This window comes from Hibiscus syriacus, unplaced genomic scaffold (assembly GCF_006381635.1).
Source record: "Hibiscus syriacus cultivar Baekdansim isolate YM2019G1 unplaced genomic scaffold, ASM638163v2 tig00110481_pilon, whole genome shotgun sequence".
Classification (NCBI taxonomy): Eukaryota; Viridiplantae; Streptophyta; class Magnoliopsida; order Malvales; family Malvaceae; genus Hibiscus; species Hibiscus syriacus.
In genome coordinates this window covers 743092-760985 of record NW_024062757.1, presented here as the reverse complement: position 1 = coordinate 760985, position 17894 = coordinate 743092, and the positions used below count along the sequence as shown (strand labels likewise).

Genomic DNA, 17894 nt, shown 5'->3' with positions numbered 1-17894 from the left:
AATCGCAACGACAACTGTAGACTATCGCAACGAATTTGGAAAATCGCAACGACAACTGTAGACTACCGCAACGCGAAATGTAGACTATCGCAACGCGATTTTCAACTATCGCAACGTGAAATGAAAAATTACAACGCGAAATAGAAAATCTCAACGCGAAATGCAACGCGAATTTACGGTAGTGGATATCGCAATGCGAATTAGAGATCGCATTGCGATTTTGTTGGTCATTTTCGTAAATCCAAAAAAAAATTAGTCAAAATCATATATTATTTAAGATTTTTGGTCACTGAAGTTATTTCCTCTTTATTTATATAGGCCGGCATAGAAAAGAAAATTTTCACTTTGATGTTATTGTGTCATGGGCCGCAACTGTAATTTCGGTAGGGACAAATGACAAATGACATAATAAAGTTTTAATATATGGGGAAATAAAAATGTCAATAAATATAATGAAATTTAGGTTTGCTTAAAAAAATAATCTAATGTGATATATTAATTGATAAAATGATTAAAAATATCCGTATTATCTCATTTTGTATAAATTTAAATTTTGATATTTATTTTGAAAATATAAGATATTTGTACTTAATAAATAGATCTAACATTAAATCATTAGATTAAGCTTTAAACTTGTCATATTATGGATAAAGTTAGTATTTAATTTAAATTAAGAATAAAAATAATTAATATTAATATATTTTTAAATAGTAATATATTCTTAAATTATACTTATATGTTCTTGATTTAATCTTTTCATTTTGTTCAATTCAGTTCCAAAGGTAAAATTATTTAATTGAGGCCTAAATTTAGTTTTTTTTTTTGAAATTTTTGTATACGATTATTTTTCAAGGTTAAATTTATAAATTGAAATTCAAGATTTATAAAATGGTCCCCTGATTATAGGATGTTACTTTGTTAAGTCCTCCAACTATTAAAAGTTACAAAATGTCATCTGACTATAGGGTGTTGCTTTGTTGAGTTTGACGTTAATTTGCTAACTGGATATGAAAAAATATGATATCAGAATCTCAAACGACTATCATATCACAGTCATCACGTCAATGTCCAACTCAAACAGTCGTCCATTTCTTAATGAAAAATGACAAATTTGGAACATAAGAATAGTCGGATGGTCATTTTGTAACTTTTAATAGTTGATGAACTCAACAAAGCTATATATTGTAATCGAAGGATCGTATTATAACTTTTAATAGTCGAGAGACTTAACAAAACAGCGGTGCCAAATCTTGATGGGATAACGTAGTGTAAGATTTGGAGGTTTAGGGGCAAATTGAACCTAGAGGTGCAAAATGAACGAGCCCGGAAAACTATTACAAAAATCAAGCCTGAATTGGCATGAACCTAACCTACCAAAACGAAAGAAAAATAGCTCGAATCCAAAACAACACATGCCCAACAAATGTATGAACCCAAAGAAACCCAAACCCTAGACAGACTTAAACCCAAACTTAATACTAAAAGAGTAATAAAATTATAATTAAACATCTTTGTAAACACTTTATAAAAATTTGAATTATTAATATTATTTTGATAAATTAATTATATATTATATATAATAAAATAATAAATGTAAGGAAGTAAGATTACCGGCATCACACACAAACACAAAAGTTCTAAAGTTTATATACCTAATCTTTTAGTTCTTAATTTTTTGTTGCTACATTTAAGTTGCATTGTAACACCCTAAATTTAGGGGTTAAAATTGGAGTTTTGATTTGGATTAAAGTCTCAACAATTCTTAGGGATGAAAATTAGTACAACCATAAATTTTGCATGTTCGGCAACTTATTTTTTGATCTTCAAAAGTTCAGGTCAAAGGTATATCCCCAGTCTAGGATCAGGGTATACCTAAAATTCAATTGGAATTTACATATTATTCAATTGAATTTTATATGTTCACTCGAGGCCACATCAAATTTGGGTTCAAATTAAATTAAAACCGAAGCTCTATTCAAGTATTTGGTTATAAAAAATAATTTTTTTTATGAAATCATGAAATAAGAGGGACCAAGAGAGAAAATAGCCCCTTGAATTTGATTCAAAATGTACAGCTATTTTATGGTCCTAGCTTACAAAATACCACGAGAGAGGAAGTTAAACCTCCAAATTTCAAATTTTATCTCGTCTAATTGAAAAATGATAATTGAAAGTTTATGGACCAAATTGGAAAAAAAACGACAAACGTGAACATCTTGGATGTTGATCATTGCATGAAGCTTTGTTAGTGGGAATTTATAAACTAAAATCAAAGTTTAGTAAGAATCCTTAAAACCCTAAATTAAAGATAAAATTTACATATATTAATTTTCAATCTTTAATTATAATTTAATTGTCAACTATATTAATAAATTTTTTGGTCATTCTCGATGCTAAAGAGAATTTGGTGGAAAGTTTCAAGCTAAGTTAATCGAGTAAATCATGAACTCGACGTGTATCGTAAGCTCGAATTAGGTAACTATAGTCAAATCTGAGTCTGTATTTCTATTTACATGTAATTGTTATTTTTCTATTCACGATTATAATCATAGAACCCTCACCATCGACATGGTTGATATTTTAGCTCACAAAGTAATATTTAATAATTCTTTGATGGTTTGGTAGTATGATTTATTTAGATTTAGTTTGTGATCAAATTTTGATTAATTAATGTTCATTTATGGCCTAATTTATTATTAGACTAAGTAAGAGATGTTACACGAGATAGTTCTTTATTACGACAGCCTAATTTAAGACTAAGGAATGGTAAAAAATGAGTGAACCTAAAATATTAACTTTTTAATATTTTCAGTTACCGACAAAAATGTTATAAAAAAGATTTTCAATTGAAGAAGTGTTAAGAAAAAATTAATATTTTAAACTGCATCTAATCAAAAATATTATGATTTTTATAACATTTTTAATTACGTCTTTTTATATCGTTAAATTATACTATCTTTATTTACACTCTTCCAGTGGAAGTGTGGCTAAAAAGTGAGGAATATATTCCGTGTATAACCAATCATCTTATTGATAATGTACAGATTGGATTGCAATGACTATGATAATGATTACATGTTGGAATTAATTTGGCGGCTCTTCCTATTGGTGTAAAATTACAATCGCCCCTTCAGCTTTATGTCTTTTATGTTGTTTGGATAAACTCCACGTTTAATATTTAAATTATTAATTTTAATTTATTTTAGTATTTAATTTTTAATTTTTTTTCAAAACATGTATAATATTTAGTTTTTTATTTTATTTTAGTACCTTCATTAAAAATTAACGTATTTAATACCTAAATTAAAAATTTTAATCCGTTTTAATACTTAAACTTTCAATTATTTTTAATATTTAACGTTAAGTTTTTTATAAATATATTAAAATAAAACAAAAAATAAATTTTATGTTTGACTTTAAAAATTTAAAATTTTAAATATTAAGCTGGATCAAAATTAATAATTTAAATACTAAACTATTAATACTCTTTATGTTTTCTTTAGGAGAAAAAAGGGAAAAAGAATAAGAAAAGTAGAGATCTTAATGAATTGAAACGAAATACTTGATACTCGACGCGAAAAACTAGTAAGTAACTTGAAAATATAATATATTAAGATTTTATTTTTATAAAATAAATTATTAATAATATTAATATTTATGTGTTGATTTTAAAAAAAATACAATATAAGATTTTCATGTATTAAGGTTCGAGTTCAAGTTTGAAGCTTCAATCGAATTAAGTTTAAGAATTTTTTCACTTCAAATTTTAGTTCTTGATTTCGAGTTCAAGTCGAGCTTGAAAATTTTATATTGTTGAGTTTTTGAATTGATTCGAACTCCATTTCGAGATTTTCTTATCAAATCGAACCCCACAATACTCAAACTCGACTCGATTTGTTTACGGTCTTAATTCCACCACAAGCATCTCCTTTTGTTTAATGTCTTTCTTATCCAACCAACCATATCTACAAGTTTTAGAAAGGAAAAAAAATATCAACAGGTGCAGATGTATGTGGTTTTAGTGGGTCAATTACATACCTATTATTTTAGAAAAATGTTCAATTTAATTTAATATATTAAGAAAAATGAAAAAATATAAAGAAATTTACATACTCTTCCTTTAGAAAATAACATATTAAAAATTCAGATTCTTAATTTTTAATTTCTAGATCCGCCACTACATACCAAGATACTCTTCATGCATACGGATCATATATCATCACATATGTTTTCTTGAAATCTTGAGTTGTTGATTTAGGTGCAGCAGAGACCAAGGGCCAGGCACTTGAATTGCTTGCTATTGTTGGTATAAAGGTAAACATTTTTAGCAAGTTTTCCCCACTTTTACCTAATGGTATTTCCACATAAATGGTGTTAAATCTATTAGAACCTTGACTATCTTTTATAGCTCTGGTCGTCACCACTTACGAACAACCACTCCATCTATCATCGCCCACTCAATTATCGACCATCGTCGTCACCCCTAAAATCCCAAATATCCCATCCATAAAACCTAATCACCACCGGTGGCCCCTGCTCGGAGTTTTAATCATTTACATTGTTTTTATAGTTACTGCATGGTTGAATTTCAATTTAAATTGCACAAAACAAACTGGTTGTAATTTCACCCTTTGATGCCTTTGCAATTTGGGATTTGGGAGAACGCGAGGAGTAGGGGATGAGAGGGGCTCTGTTGTAATTTTTAGGGTTGATGGTGGAGAGGGACTGAAAATGAGAGATGAAAAAAGAGGGATAAAAAAGTAAATTGAGTTTTGGGATTGAACGTGCTTTGGAAGAGAAGAGGAGAGAGAGAGGGGCGGTTGGTATGTAGATTAAGTTCCGTCGCCGCGACTCTTGCTCGTCTTCGTTCTTTCTCCGCCGATGAAGGTGACGGAACAACCTGTAATGGCTAGGGTAGAATTGAGGATGAGGTTTGAATTTTTTTAATTTTTAAAATCTTATTTGACATTAAATATTAATAATTTTTATTTAATATCAATACGATGTAGTATGTTTAATATTAAATTATTCCACATCATCCAACGGTTAGAAATTTAACAATTGAGTGAGCAAAATAATTTAGTTTCTAAAATTTAGTGAGTAAATTAAAAAAATTAAAAATTTAATAAATAAAATAGGAAAGAGTGGAAAAAATAGTGTAATTTACCCTTAATATCAATAAAATATAAGATTTCTCTTCATTCTCGTATTTTTTTTGTTTTTCTCATTATTTCATTTTTTTATTTCATAACAACATCAATTTGTTATGGTTATATCATATACTTAATTGTATTGTAATTTCTCCTCTCATTAACTTTTAAGATCACTATTATTTTATTTTGGAATTAACAATTTTCACTCGTGTATAATTCGTTCGTATTCTAATTTATATGTGGGTGATGGAGATGTGAGAGTTAGGGATGATAAGTGGTCGCGTTAGGGTCATATTTTTTGTTAACTCAATTAGACCTAAAAATATGTACTCTTTATTCGAATTCGACTTAAAAATTTTATATCCTACATCCGATTCAACTTAAAAATATATATTTTTACCCCACTTTGATCCAATCCCATTTTTTAGTGTATAATTTCGACCAGACTCGATTCGACATGGTATAAATTAAGGATTTAATTAAAAAAATAAAAAACTAAAAAATTAAATTATTATCTTCGGATTGGGTCAAATTTTTTTACCCTCCACCCGAACCCGACCCGACTTCACCCTTTTAAGAATTCAACCCAACCAGACCTGAACCCGAAATTCTTTTAAAAAAATATGACTCTCTCGAATCGGATCGAGTCAAAACCCGTTAGATACGAGTGAAATTAACATCCCTAGTGAGAGTAATCGTTGTGATTTATTCAAGTGAAAATCACTTATTTGGCTGTTTTTATACATGTACAGAGAAGGAAAGGGAAAGGCGTAACAACAACGCATCAGTCTATAAGTTCGATTTTTTTAAGATTAATTTGAATCCATTCATATCAAATATTTGATTTTAGTAATTAGATCTCTCAATAAAGATTTTGTGTATACTCAAAAGCTCAAACCTAATATTTTACTTAAATAATAATATTAAATTATTTATCACTTAAATAAATCTCGTCAATAAAACCAGCTCTTTATTCGCGTCCGTTCACCACATGCAAATTGAAGTCAATGGGTCAGCGTGAATTCCACTCAAACCCAGTTTAACAAAAAGTCTAAAACCAACACTGAATATAGCTTTCACCCCCCGACCCACCACCACCCAGGTCCGGCTATTAGGGGGTGCACCCTGAGCAACTCAGGGCCCCATATATATATATATATATATATTTATAAGGACTCTATTTTTTATTTTTATAATTGAGTACTTTCATTTTCTTCAATTTTATTTTTTATATTTATAATTAAGGTTCCTAATTTTGTAGTCACACTTTTTATCTTGATAATTGGGACTATTAATTTTTTCAATCCTAATTTTTTATATTTATAATTGATGACCCTAATTTTTTCAAACTCATTTTTTATCTTTATAATTGAACTCATAATTTTTTTCAATATCACATTTTACCTTTACAATTGAGGCCCATATTTTTTTTAATTCACTTTTTACCTTTAAAATTAAGGCATCTAATTTTTTTTAATCTCATTTTTTATCTTTAAAATTGAGACCCCTAATTTTTTTAATCATACTTTTATAATTTAAGCCTCAATTTAATCATTTTTCTACAATTTATTAATGTAATCTTAAATTAATTGATCAAAATAATAAAATATACTTTCATTCTATAATGATCTATTTTTTAATTTCGCTTACGGCCCCGAAAATATCCGAAACGGCTCGGGAACTACCACCACCACCACAAGTTCACCCCAATAATAATTTTATAAACTTCAAAAAGTAGAAAGACAGAAAAAAGAGACTAGTATTTTAAGCTTTGGAGTTGATGCTGTTGGTGTTTTTAAGAGAATCAGTGTCGGCTCTCGTCTCAAGTGCCGCAAAAGACAGCTGGTAATTTCCCTTGGGGAAAAAAACCAAACTTTTTGACAACGTTTGTATTAGATCTCTTCTTCCTCGTACCACTTGCATTGCAGGTACCTCTCATTTTATCTGTATCTCTGTTTTACATGTATAAAAATCTTCAATTTCGATTGGAATATCTATAATCTTCTTTTTAAATCGTTTGCTGTGCTCTGTTTCCCTTTGTCTTGCACAGATTGTGTGCTCTGTTTCCCTTTGTCTTGCACAGATGGTGGATAAAGGAAGCTCTTGGCAATGGCTACGTGTTGTTGTTTTGGGACTGCTGTTTTTTAAAACAGAAGGTGTTTATGTCCCAATTACCTATGTTCAAAGTGCAGTAGCAAAAGGAGCCGGTCAGTGTTCCCAACAAAAATGGTATTACTTTTTCAGATTTGTTATTAATATGTTCAAATTTGTGATGAAAATGTAGTTTTTCTGGATGGAAGCCCCCTGCTTACCATTGGGATAAGGGATTCGGAACTGGTACAAACAGTTGATTAATTCAACTTGAGGTTTGTCCACTTTGTCAAAACTCCAGTTTTATCATAAGACATGATGTTGGGATTCTTGACAACACTAATGGATTTGGTTTGGTTTCCTGTCATAAACATGTTATTGGATTGTAATTGAAGTTACAAGTTTTGATTCTCTGGGAGGGGGATGGTGCAATAATGCCACTAGCTGCCTCGTTCGAAAAAATACTCATCTAGGTTCATCTAACAGAATGGTGAAGCAAATTCCATTCTCTGGCATACTGAACAATAAACGTATGTTCAATCCAGGCATGAACTTCTGTTTTACTCGTTCTTTTTCTTCTAATTTTTTTTTTCGTTTGCCAGCAGTTCAATGGTTGTTTCGGATTTTTGTAGGCTTTTACAATTGGAATAGAGTGAAGGTCAGATATTGTAATGGATCGTCATTCACCGGCGACATCGCGGCGGTCAATCCGATTACTAATCTTCACTTCAGAGGTGCAAGGGTCTGGCTTGCTGTCATGGAGGATCTATTGAGCAAAGGAACGAGAAATGCTGAAAATGTAATGATGAACATTGTTTATTTTCCTTTTTCTTCCTTTATTTGTTTCGGAGCTAATGGTTTTCTTTCAAAGGAATTACCTTTGTGCAGGCTGTTATGTCGGGATGTTCGGCGGGCGGTTTGGCGTCGGTTTTTCATTGCGATAGCTTCCGAGCCCTCCTACCTATGGGTACTAAAGTAAAATGTATTTCAGATGATGGTTATTTTATCAATGCGTAAGCTCATCAATAGGACCTTCTGCCTAGATCTTATGTTGAAGCATATACATGGTAGTTTACACATGTCGTGTACGCAATATTTACTAATTGTGCTTTTGCAGGAAAGATGTTTCCGGAGGACATCACATTCAAACCTTCTTTGATCACTTAGTTGCAACACATGTACTCATTCTTTCTTTCTCCTCGTATGAAGGCCTAATGTATGTATGGATGGATGGATGCAATGTTTAAATATGATCATATTTACTTTATTTCTGAAGGGATCAGCAAAGAATTTGCCTCCATTGTACTTCGAGAATGAAACCTGGTCTAGTGAGTGCTTCTGTTTTGTTGCTGGTTTCACTCTTCAGTTCATCGTTTCGATTTTCGATATTCTTACCGATACTAATCCGATTTTGCAGTGTTTTTTCCCACAATTCATGGCACAACAGATACGAACACTGCTTTTTTACATCAATGCATCATATGATTAGTGGCAGGTTTGCTCATTTCCATTTTTTTTACTAGTTAAAAATGATTGAGCAATTCAATACCGAAACTGTATGTAGCAAATGCAACTTTGCTGCAAAACCACAAAACTTAGCTTAATTTGCCAATAGTGATAGCATAAAGCTGAAGCCAAATCCTTTGCCTAATCTTTTCAGGCTGTCATTCTTTGTCCATCCAGTTTGAGCTTTAATTTTCTCTATATCTTTTATTTTTCAATTCAGATACGAAATATTTTGGTACCCGGCATTGCCGATCCCCATGGCTACTGGGAAAGCTGCAAGCTCAATATAAAGAACTGCTTGCCCAGACAGATAAAAGTAATGCAAGGTGACTCTTTAGGAAGCAGCCTCCATTTGCTGATGCGTTTAGTTTGTTAGTTAGTGTACAACAGAGTAGACTCTGAAGCTTATGTTGAACAACCTCGAACGTAAACGCTTAATCGGTTTTGCAGGATTCAGGTCGCAATTCTTAGTCGCGCTGCTCCGACTCGGCAAGTCTGCATCAAGAGGAATGTTCATAGACTCGTGCTTCACGATTTGGCAAACCGAGATGCAAGAATTATGGTTCATGCAGGACTCCCCATTGTTGAACAAAACTGTAAGCCAACAATGGCTGCCTTTACATACATGTTGCTTGAATATGCTATATAAACGTGAATTTGAAGCTTAATCGTATGTGCAGAGAATTGGAAAGGCAGTTGGAGACTGGTTTTATGATCGTAATCCCTTCCAAAAGATAGACTGCCCTTATCCTTGCAACCCAACCTGCCACAACCGTGTTTATGATGATGATCCACATGCACCCCATTCATAATATACATATATCATATACAATATCATAGTATAGAACGTCTCAGCATGAAGTCCATACCCATTCATACATACATACATACATATATGCATACGTAGTTGTAGTAAATACATGTATTTTTTGCTTTATATGATTAATATTCATATCACTAAATGAAATTAGCATCGGTAAAGTCCTATTAATAAGCAAAGACCACCGCTGCACTAAACTTGTGTGCTGAGTTGGTTCCATTTGTGTATTGATATTATCATCATCATCACCATTCTTAATAAATCAGGGTTCTTTTTTATAATTTTTGTTTCTTGTATATTATCATTTATTATATATTCTCAGGTTAAAAATAAATCATCACAATTTAAAAGTAAAAGGATATTTAAATTAAAATATACCGTTTTTAAATTTAATTTTTTAATCTTATTTTTAGGGTAAAGTACAAAAATGGTCTCTGACTATAGGGTATTGCTTTATTAGTTCCCTCGACTATTAAAAGTTACAAAATGGTCATCCGATTATTCATTATGTTGCAAACTCATCATTTTCCGTTAAAAATAAACGATATTTTAAGCTGAACATTAACTTGTTAACTGTGATATGATAAAATTTGATCTTAGAATTTCAAACGATCATCATATCACAATCATAGTGTTAACGTCCAAACTTATACAACTACTAAATTTTTAATGGAAAAGGACCAAATTTGGAACATAATGAATAGTCAAGTGATCATTTTGTAACTTTTAATAGTTGAAGGATTTAACAAAACAACATTCTATAATCGGAGGATCATTTTATAACTTTTAATAGTCGATGAATTTAATAAAATAATATCCTATTGCCGGGGACTATTCTGTATTTTACCCTAAAAGTAAAGTTTTAGACGAAAATACTAGTTGCTAAAGAGAGTGGGGGGGGGGGGTCCAAAAACTGAGTGTAGGTGCATGAATATAATGGTTTTACTTTTTGAAATGTTCAATCAAATGGGTGAGAGCCCACAGGCACATGCAATCACAAACAACTGACTAAGAAAGATTAGACGCATTGGAATTATTTCATTTTCACATTTGATAGAGATGAATAATTATTTCTAGTTGGTTTAAATTATAAGTTACTTGATTTAGTTTAAATAAGTTTTGAATTTGAGTTTTTGTGAATGTTAAAAATTTTTGTCGGGAGATTCATCTACTAAAATTAAATATACGATCTGAATCGATCCAAATTAATTAAGATTAAATCTTAAGAACCATAAGGGTAACTAAAAATATTATTTCTAGAATATAATATAATAAAAATAGAAAGGAACAACATGCTTTACTTCCAGGGGAAAAATGGAAGCCTATATGCTTTACTTTGCCTGCGAAAGAGAGACGAATCAATGGAAAAGTAAAAGTATTTATTAAAATAAACACTTTGATTTTCATTTTTGTTTTTAAGCCAATTTGATCTGCTTTATTTTAGGATAACAATTTTTAGGGTGAAGTATATAAATAGTATCCTGGATAATATTTTATTGAGTCTATTGATTATTAAAAGTTATAAAATGGTCTTCGACTATAAAAATTTATTTTTGTTAAGCCCCTCGACCGGTTATAAAATGGTCACTTAACTATTACTTATGTTTCAAACTCGTCCTTTTAGTTAAAATTTTGATGACATTCTGGGTTGTATGTTAACATACTGAATGAAATATGATAAAATTTGATCTCATAATCTCAAATGACTATCATATCTCAGTCAACATGTTAATATAAAACTTAGACGACCGTTAATTTTTAACAGAAAATGACTAGTTTGGAATATAATGAATAGTCGAGTGGTTATTTTGTAACTTTTAATAGTTGAGGGACTCAACAGAGCAACTTCCTATAGTCGAGGGATTATTTTATAATTTTTAATAGTTAAGAGACTCAATAAAGTATTATCCTATAGTCTATGGATCATTTGGATTCTTGACCCTAAAATGTTTGATTGAATCATTATTTTATTCTTATTAAAATAAACATTTTGGTTTTTTTCTTACTTTAAAAGTATTTTGATTTGTTTTATTTTAGGATAAAAATTCTAAATGTTTATTTTAAAGTAAAAAAATTCTTATTTTAAAATATTAAATGTTAATCATTTTCATTCAGATTTTTCACCGCTAAATAAACCATTAAAATCAAAATATTGCAAATGAAGGAGTTAAAATAATTATTTTAGTAAACATTAGAGGTTAATTTTGACTTTATACCGAGTTAAAAGAAATTGACTTGAGTCAGCCAGGCACAGCCAATTACCGTTCCTGCCCTCCTGCTTGTTTCTTTTGTTTTACAAGAGTTATTCTTCGTTGTCTTGTATGTACGAGTGATGTATATTTCGTATATCTTACGAGCGAATCAATTAATTTTAAAATAAATAAAACTTTATCTGTCGTAATTGAGTGTCTTTTCGCCATGCAAGCATACAAATGATAGTTGTATCCATCAATCACCGATGATGACTATTATTAATATATATATATTTAATAAAACCATCTATAACTAACAAATGACGGATCCAAAAATTTATAAATGGGATCCAAAATTTAATCGAGTTCAACTCTTTGTATATATAGAAAATCAATACCGAAATATTCACAGCAAAAAAAATACTTACAAAACCTTAAAACTAAGACAATGAAACAAAAAATAACAAATAAAAAATAAAAGGATAAACTACGCCAATGGTCATTAATGTTAGGGCAAGTATTCGATTTTACCATTGATGTTTAAAAAGTCACAAATCGATCATTGATGTTATTGTTTTTTATAAAATGACCACTCAACGTTAACATCCGTTAATAGACATAACGGAAAATACAACTGAACCGTTATTTGTTGAGTTGGATTGTGGACCATTTTGATCGAAGAGCTTTAATGATGAAGGAATGGGACAAAATCCATTGGAGTGGTGAGGAGAAGAAAAGTGAAGAGAAAGAAAGAAGAAAAAATGAAAAAGAAGAATATGGGGAATGAGTTGAAGAAAAAGAAGAGTCGGTCAAAATGGTCCAATTATGGCGGTCAACAGTTCAACTCAGCAGATAATGGTTCGGTTGTGTTTTTCGTAACGCCTATTAACAGTTGTTAACGTCGAATGACCATTTTATAATAAAAGATAATGTTAGTGACTAATTTGTAATTTTGTAAATATTATTGGTAAAAGTAAATAATTACCCTAATATTAGTGACCTTAACGTTGTTTACCCAAAATAAAAATACCCCTTGGTTTTAAGTACGAAAAAAAAAAGTAAATAACAAGGAGCGCACCGACAACTAAACTACGGAAATAACAACCACTATTACGTGCTTAGTTGGCACGCGTTACCGGATGAGGCCTATAAATGAAATAAGTGGTGGCTAAGGCTTAGCCAAAAGAAGCAGCAGCGTACTCGTAATACGAAGAAACTTGTAGTAAGCTACTGGTCACCATTTATAGCTCCTCCCTTCACCTGCCCAATCCCGCTCCTTCCTCAACGTTTCAGCTCTCAAAGGTAAGCTTTTATCTCAAGCACCAAACATACAAACAAAACTACTCATTGTAGATACGTTGAGCACAACTTGGTGATGTGAGCTCGTATCCATCCTAAAATTTTATTAATACTCATTTTATTTAAAAAATTTATGTTATTAATATATATGTCATTTTAAAAAATATTTTTAGATTCGTCATTATTGTGGTCTGCTTAGATTGCTATATTTTTGCTGTTATTATTATACTAGCTTTCCCTTTGTGGACCGAAGTGCGGCAGCTTTTGGTTTTACAGCTTTATGCAACTTTTTTTGGTTTTGATCTCGTTGTTTCGGATCTTACTGCTCCGGCGATTTATGAGCGGTTGCTCTCCTCCCAGCGTGCCGGAAAATTAGAAAATCCGATGGGTTTTAATGTGGAGAGAGAAGTACCATGGTTTACGATCTCGATGATGGGACACATTATTCTATCTTTCTTGTCATGTGTGACCTTTGTCGGATGCTTTTTTTTTTGGGTTCATGAGCTTTGTCGGATTATCATACAATAAAATAATGATCTTTTAATTTTATTTAATGAGATTTAGATCGCAGGGGTAATTCGTCAGTCAATAAAAACGATAAATTTAAGGTTAAAAACGATAAATTTAAGGTTAAAGAATAATAGAATCAATTTAAGATTAAAGATTGATAAAAAATAGACCTATTGAAAATATTATAAAATTTTTGATATTTTAAGTTGGACTAATTTAACATGTTAATATTTTTTAACATTTTCAGTTAAACAAAAAATGTTACACATAAAATAATATTTTCAATTGTTAATAGAAAATTTTATAAAAAAAATTAACTAAAAAATAGTAAGAAAAAGAACACTAACTTAAAATATTATGATTTTTATAATATTTTCAGTCACATTTTTTCCCCTTCCAATCCTAGATTAGACTGCATCTGCATTTCCTTACACTCTCCCAGATCTCAGCCGACTCTCCACTAGATTATCTTATGGGCCGGCCAGTCCTGCTTTTACCCATGTCATTGCTTTCCGTATACACACACACACCATGTATTATATTTGGTAATATTTAGCTTAGATTCTGTTTAAGTTTTATATTTTGTAGACTATTTGATAAAGTAACTTATTAATGAAGAAATAAAAAAACCCTAGATTTGGTAAAGCTTATCATGTAGGAGAATAAGTAGGTTTGGTAAAAGAAAATATGGAAGGTCTGAGAGGACGGCTAGATTTTTTTTATATTTTCTGTTGTTAATTTCATTTTGTTCTACAAAATTTTATAAGTCATTTTTTTCTAAAATTTTAAAAATTATATTTTGACATAAAATTATGTATCTGTTCATGGTAAAAAGAAGTAGACGACATTTGTCTGTTGTTTTGGCTCACATATCAACATCAACATGTTTCATCTCGCATGCATGGCCTTCATAATGACTTATATTATGGTGTTATAGTATTTTATTTAGCAGGATGAATGTTTTTGCTTATGTATATGATGTAATCACACTGACTTTAAGCTAATAAATGCCAGCAGAGCAGAATGATTAGTGCAAGATCACGCCAATGGTTAAGTCTTGTGGCCATTGTGCTTACAATCATATCACTGAAAGCCGATGGCGCTAGCGTAGGCATCACGTTTCTGCAGGATGCAGTAGCAAAAGGAGCTGGTAGGGAATTGCCTCTCTTCTTCTATGTAGTTTATATGTTTATGTGTATATTCTATTTAACGTTACGTTTTGTTTCTTCGGTTCGGGTGGTGTTGTGCAGTGTGTTTGGATGGGAGCCCTCCGGCTTACCATTTTGACAAGGGCTCTGGCACCGGGGTTAATAATTGGATCGTTCACATCGAGGTTAGTTCTCTTCTCGACTCACACCGATTGGCCATTGGCTGTTGTGGTGTGTACTTTACTTATGGAAGAAGGCTTTGGCTTTTGACTACTGAGTTTGTTAGCTTTATTAGAATGACAACCGATAACACTATGACCTAACAGGGTGGAGGATGGTGTGAAGATGTGGCAACTTGCCTTTCTCGAAAGAAAACCGACTTAGGGTCATCGAAGCTAATGGTGAAGCAATTCGGTTTCTCTGGGCTTTTGAGCAGCCAGCAAAAATCCAATCCAGGTAGGTTGGATCCAACAATTTTGCGCCGCCTCGGATTTAGCTTCACTGTTATCCTAACACATTCATTATGCAGATTTCTACAATTGGAATCGAATTAAGGTTAGGTACTGCGATGGATCATCATTCACGGGCGATGCGGTCGATCCAGTAAGTTACATAAGTTAATCATACAATTTGAGAGATTAAACAAATACACATGTTAATGCATAACGGTTCTGTGATCAGGCTAATAATCTCTTCTTCAGAGGACGTAGAATTTTCGACGCTATCATTGCTGATCTATCAGCCAAAGGAATGAAAAACGCTAAAAATGTAAGACCTACCTTAGCTTGTGTGATCATTTTGTAATTCCTTTAGTAACCCTTTTCTTCTTACATTCTCATAATCTTTCGAATCTGTTCGTATATATGTATATATAAAAAAAGGCTATTCTTTCGGGCTGTTCTGCTGGTGGATTGGCAGCGATATTGAACTGCGACAGATTCCGAGCTCTCCTTCCTGCTACAACTAAAGTGAAATGCATTTCAGATGCTGGCTTTTTCATCCATGCGTGAGTTCAGAGACCCTAACCTATGTATTATATGTATACATAAATCTAGCATTAAAGAAATCCTTATTTGTTTCTGCAGGAAGGACGTTTCAGGAGGGCAGCACATAGAAACTTTCTATAGCAAAGTGGCTAAATTACATGTATAATTGTTCCCTTAATATATCCATTGATTTGTTTTTTCTCGAATGAGACCGAGGCCTTAAAGATGTAATGTCTTGTGCAGGGCTCCGTTAAGAATTTGCCAGCGTCTTGCACTTCGAGAATGGGAATGAGACCGGAGTTGGTATGACAACGTTGTCCGTAATTCGTTAATTTATCACTTTGTTCTAAGTTGTAACCATTTTCCTCTGCAAAAACTGCAGTGTTTCTTCCCGCAGTACGTGGTGCAGACCATGCAAACGCCAATTTTCTTCATAAATTCGGCTTATGACTCCTGGCAGGTCCGTTCTTGAGCCGAATCGGATCCAGTATCGCTCTGCGTTTGCTTTTATGCACTTGCGATTACGAATCATTATGATCCATTGTTAACATACTCAATATTTTCATCTTTCATCAGATTAAGAACATTCTGGCTCCCACTGCTGCTGATAAAGGTAAGGCGTGGAAAAACTGCAAGCTTGATTTGAAGAAGTGTACTCCTGCGCAGCTCAATGTCATCCAAGGTGACGACGCTTCTTCGACAAACGCGCATGCACACGTACACGCATGCGTGCATACATATATATATATATATATATATATATATACATAATTAATCTCCTCTGTGTTAATTTAAATCTTTGATACAGATTTCAGGACGTCGTTCTTACTTGCAATCAATAGAGCCGGTGTCCTCAATTCTCCGTCTAAAGGAATGTTCATAGATTCCTGCTACGCTCACTGTCAAATAGGGAAGCAGATAACATGGTCTAGCGACAGTTCTCCCGTCGTCGGTAGCACGGTAAGATACTCGATATTCTTCTCGTATAATTCTTAGCCGGTCGGTCGGCAACCATCGTCATTAACTCGTGGCATCGCATGCAGAAAATCGCCAAGGCGGTTGGAGACTGGTATTACGAGCGGAGCCCCGTCAGGAAGCTCGATTGCCCATACCCTTGCAACCCTACGTGCCCAAAAGTCGATACTGAATCGGCGCTCGATGGATAATATTTTATTAGCTAGCGTGAGTCATTTCTAATTTGATTCATGGATAATCTATCCCTTGCTCATTTTTCTTTTGACGTCTAATTTAAGCGTCTTATATTAATAAGACTAAATAAAGTGTATGAACTTGGAAACAATTAAAGTTGCTTGAGCTCCATGTATCATTATTTCTAGTAGATTCTAGGAGTATTTTTTATGGGTAAAGTATTGTTTTGGTATCGATCTATTGATCGATTAATTCAAATTAAGTATTTAGAAGTAAGGACCTCTAATCCAATTTATTCTATTCGTAATTATTAAAATTTGAAACTAACATTTTTTTTAAGGGATCTAACGTCTTCTCTCTTTAGACAATTTATATTTGGTGGTAAAATATTGATGTTTACGTTAACTCTTTATTATTTTTAGTCACTTCTGGTTTGTAATTATTTTTGCTATTGTTACTAATTATTCTTGTTTGTATTTTAAATTTGTTAATTTAATAACATGTTATTAAAATTTATATATTATATACTTGCTATCATTTATAATTTATATTTTAAAAATTAAAATATTATTTATAATGTAAAGATACTATAAATAATATTAATATAAAATACTCTTATATAATAAATAATATTAATATATAAAACAATATTTTTATGTAATTTATAATAATTTTGTTTTTCAAAAATAACCTTGAAATTTATTTAAAAAAAGGTCTCTTAAATTCTCAAATTAGACCCCTACAACTTATTACTTCACTCTTTTATTAAAATCAATAAATGGCATGTAAATCGGTCATCAAACGTCAGACTGCTTCAATCAAACCATGAGCAACGGTTGATCGATAAACAAACAATGAGCAACGATCGATCAATTAACAAATAATGAATGATGTACGTGATAATAAGAGAATGACATGTCAGTAGTACAAATTTATATTGATGATATTATATTTGGTGATATTAATGATATTATTTGTCAAGAATTTTCTAAGTTAATGCAAGGTGAATTTAAGACGAATATGATAGGGAGCTCTTATTT

The 17894-nt window shown here is 31.6% G+C and overlaps 1 protein-coding gene and 1 pseudogene across 2 annotated transcripts; both read left to right on the top strand.

The window, feature by feature from the left end:
- Nucleotides 1-7203: 7203 nt before the first annotated feature.
- LOC120128570 lies at nucleotides 7204-9797 on the top strand (annotated as a pseudogene).
- Nucleotides 9798-12951: 3154 nt separating this feature from the next.
- Nucleotides 12952-17040, top strand: LOC120128569 (pectin acetylesterase 7-like). Of its 2 annotated transcripts, none has more exons than XM_039146236.1 (13): nucleotides 12952-13064; nucleotides 14589-14721; nucleotides 14822-14904; nucleotides 15046-15175; nucleotides 15249-15322; nucleotides 15401-15487; nucleotides 15601-15725; nucleotides 15805-15865; nucleotides 15949-16008; nucleotides 16088-16165; nucleotides 16282-16387; nucleotides 16514-16665; nucleotides 16749-17040. In XM_039146236.1, exons 2-13 carry the CDS (start codon nucleotides 14595-14597, stop codon nucleotides 16869-16871), a joined length of 1206 nt encoding a protein of 401 aa, XP_039002167.1. In that variant the 5' UTR covers nucleotides 12952-13064; nucleotides 14589-14594; the 3' UTR covers nucleotides 16872-17040. The 2 variants fall into 2 exon arrangements, with proteins under 2 accessions (XP_039002167.1, XP_039002166.1); XM_039146235.1 differs by having other exon boundaries at nucleotides 14586-14721.
- Nucleotides 17041-17894: the final 854 nt, after the last annotated feature.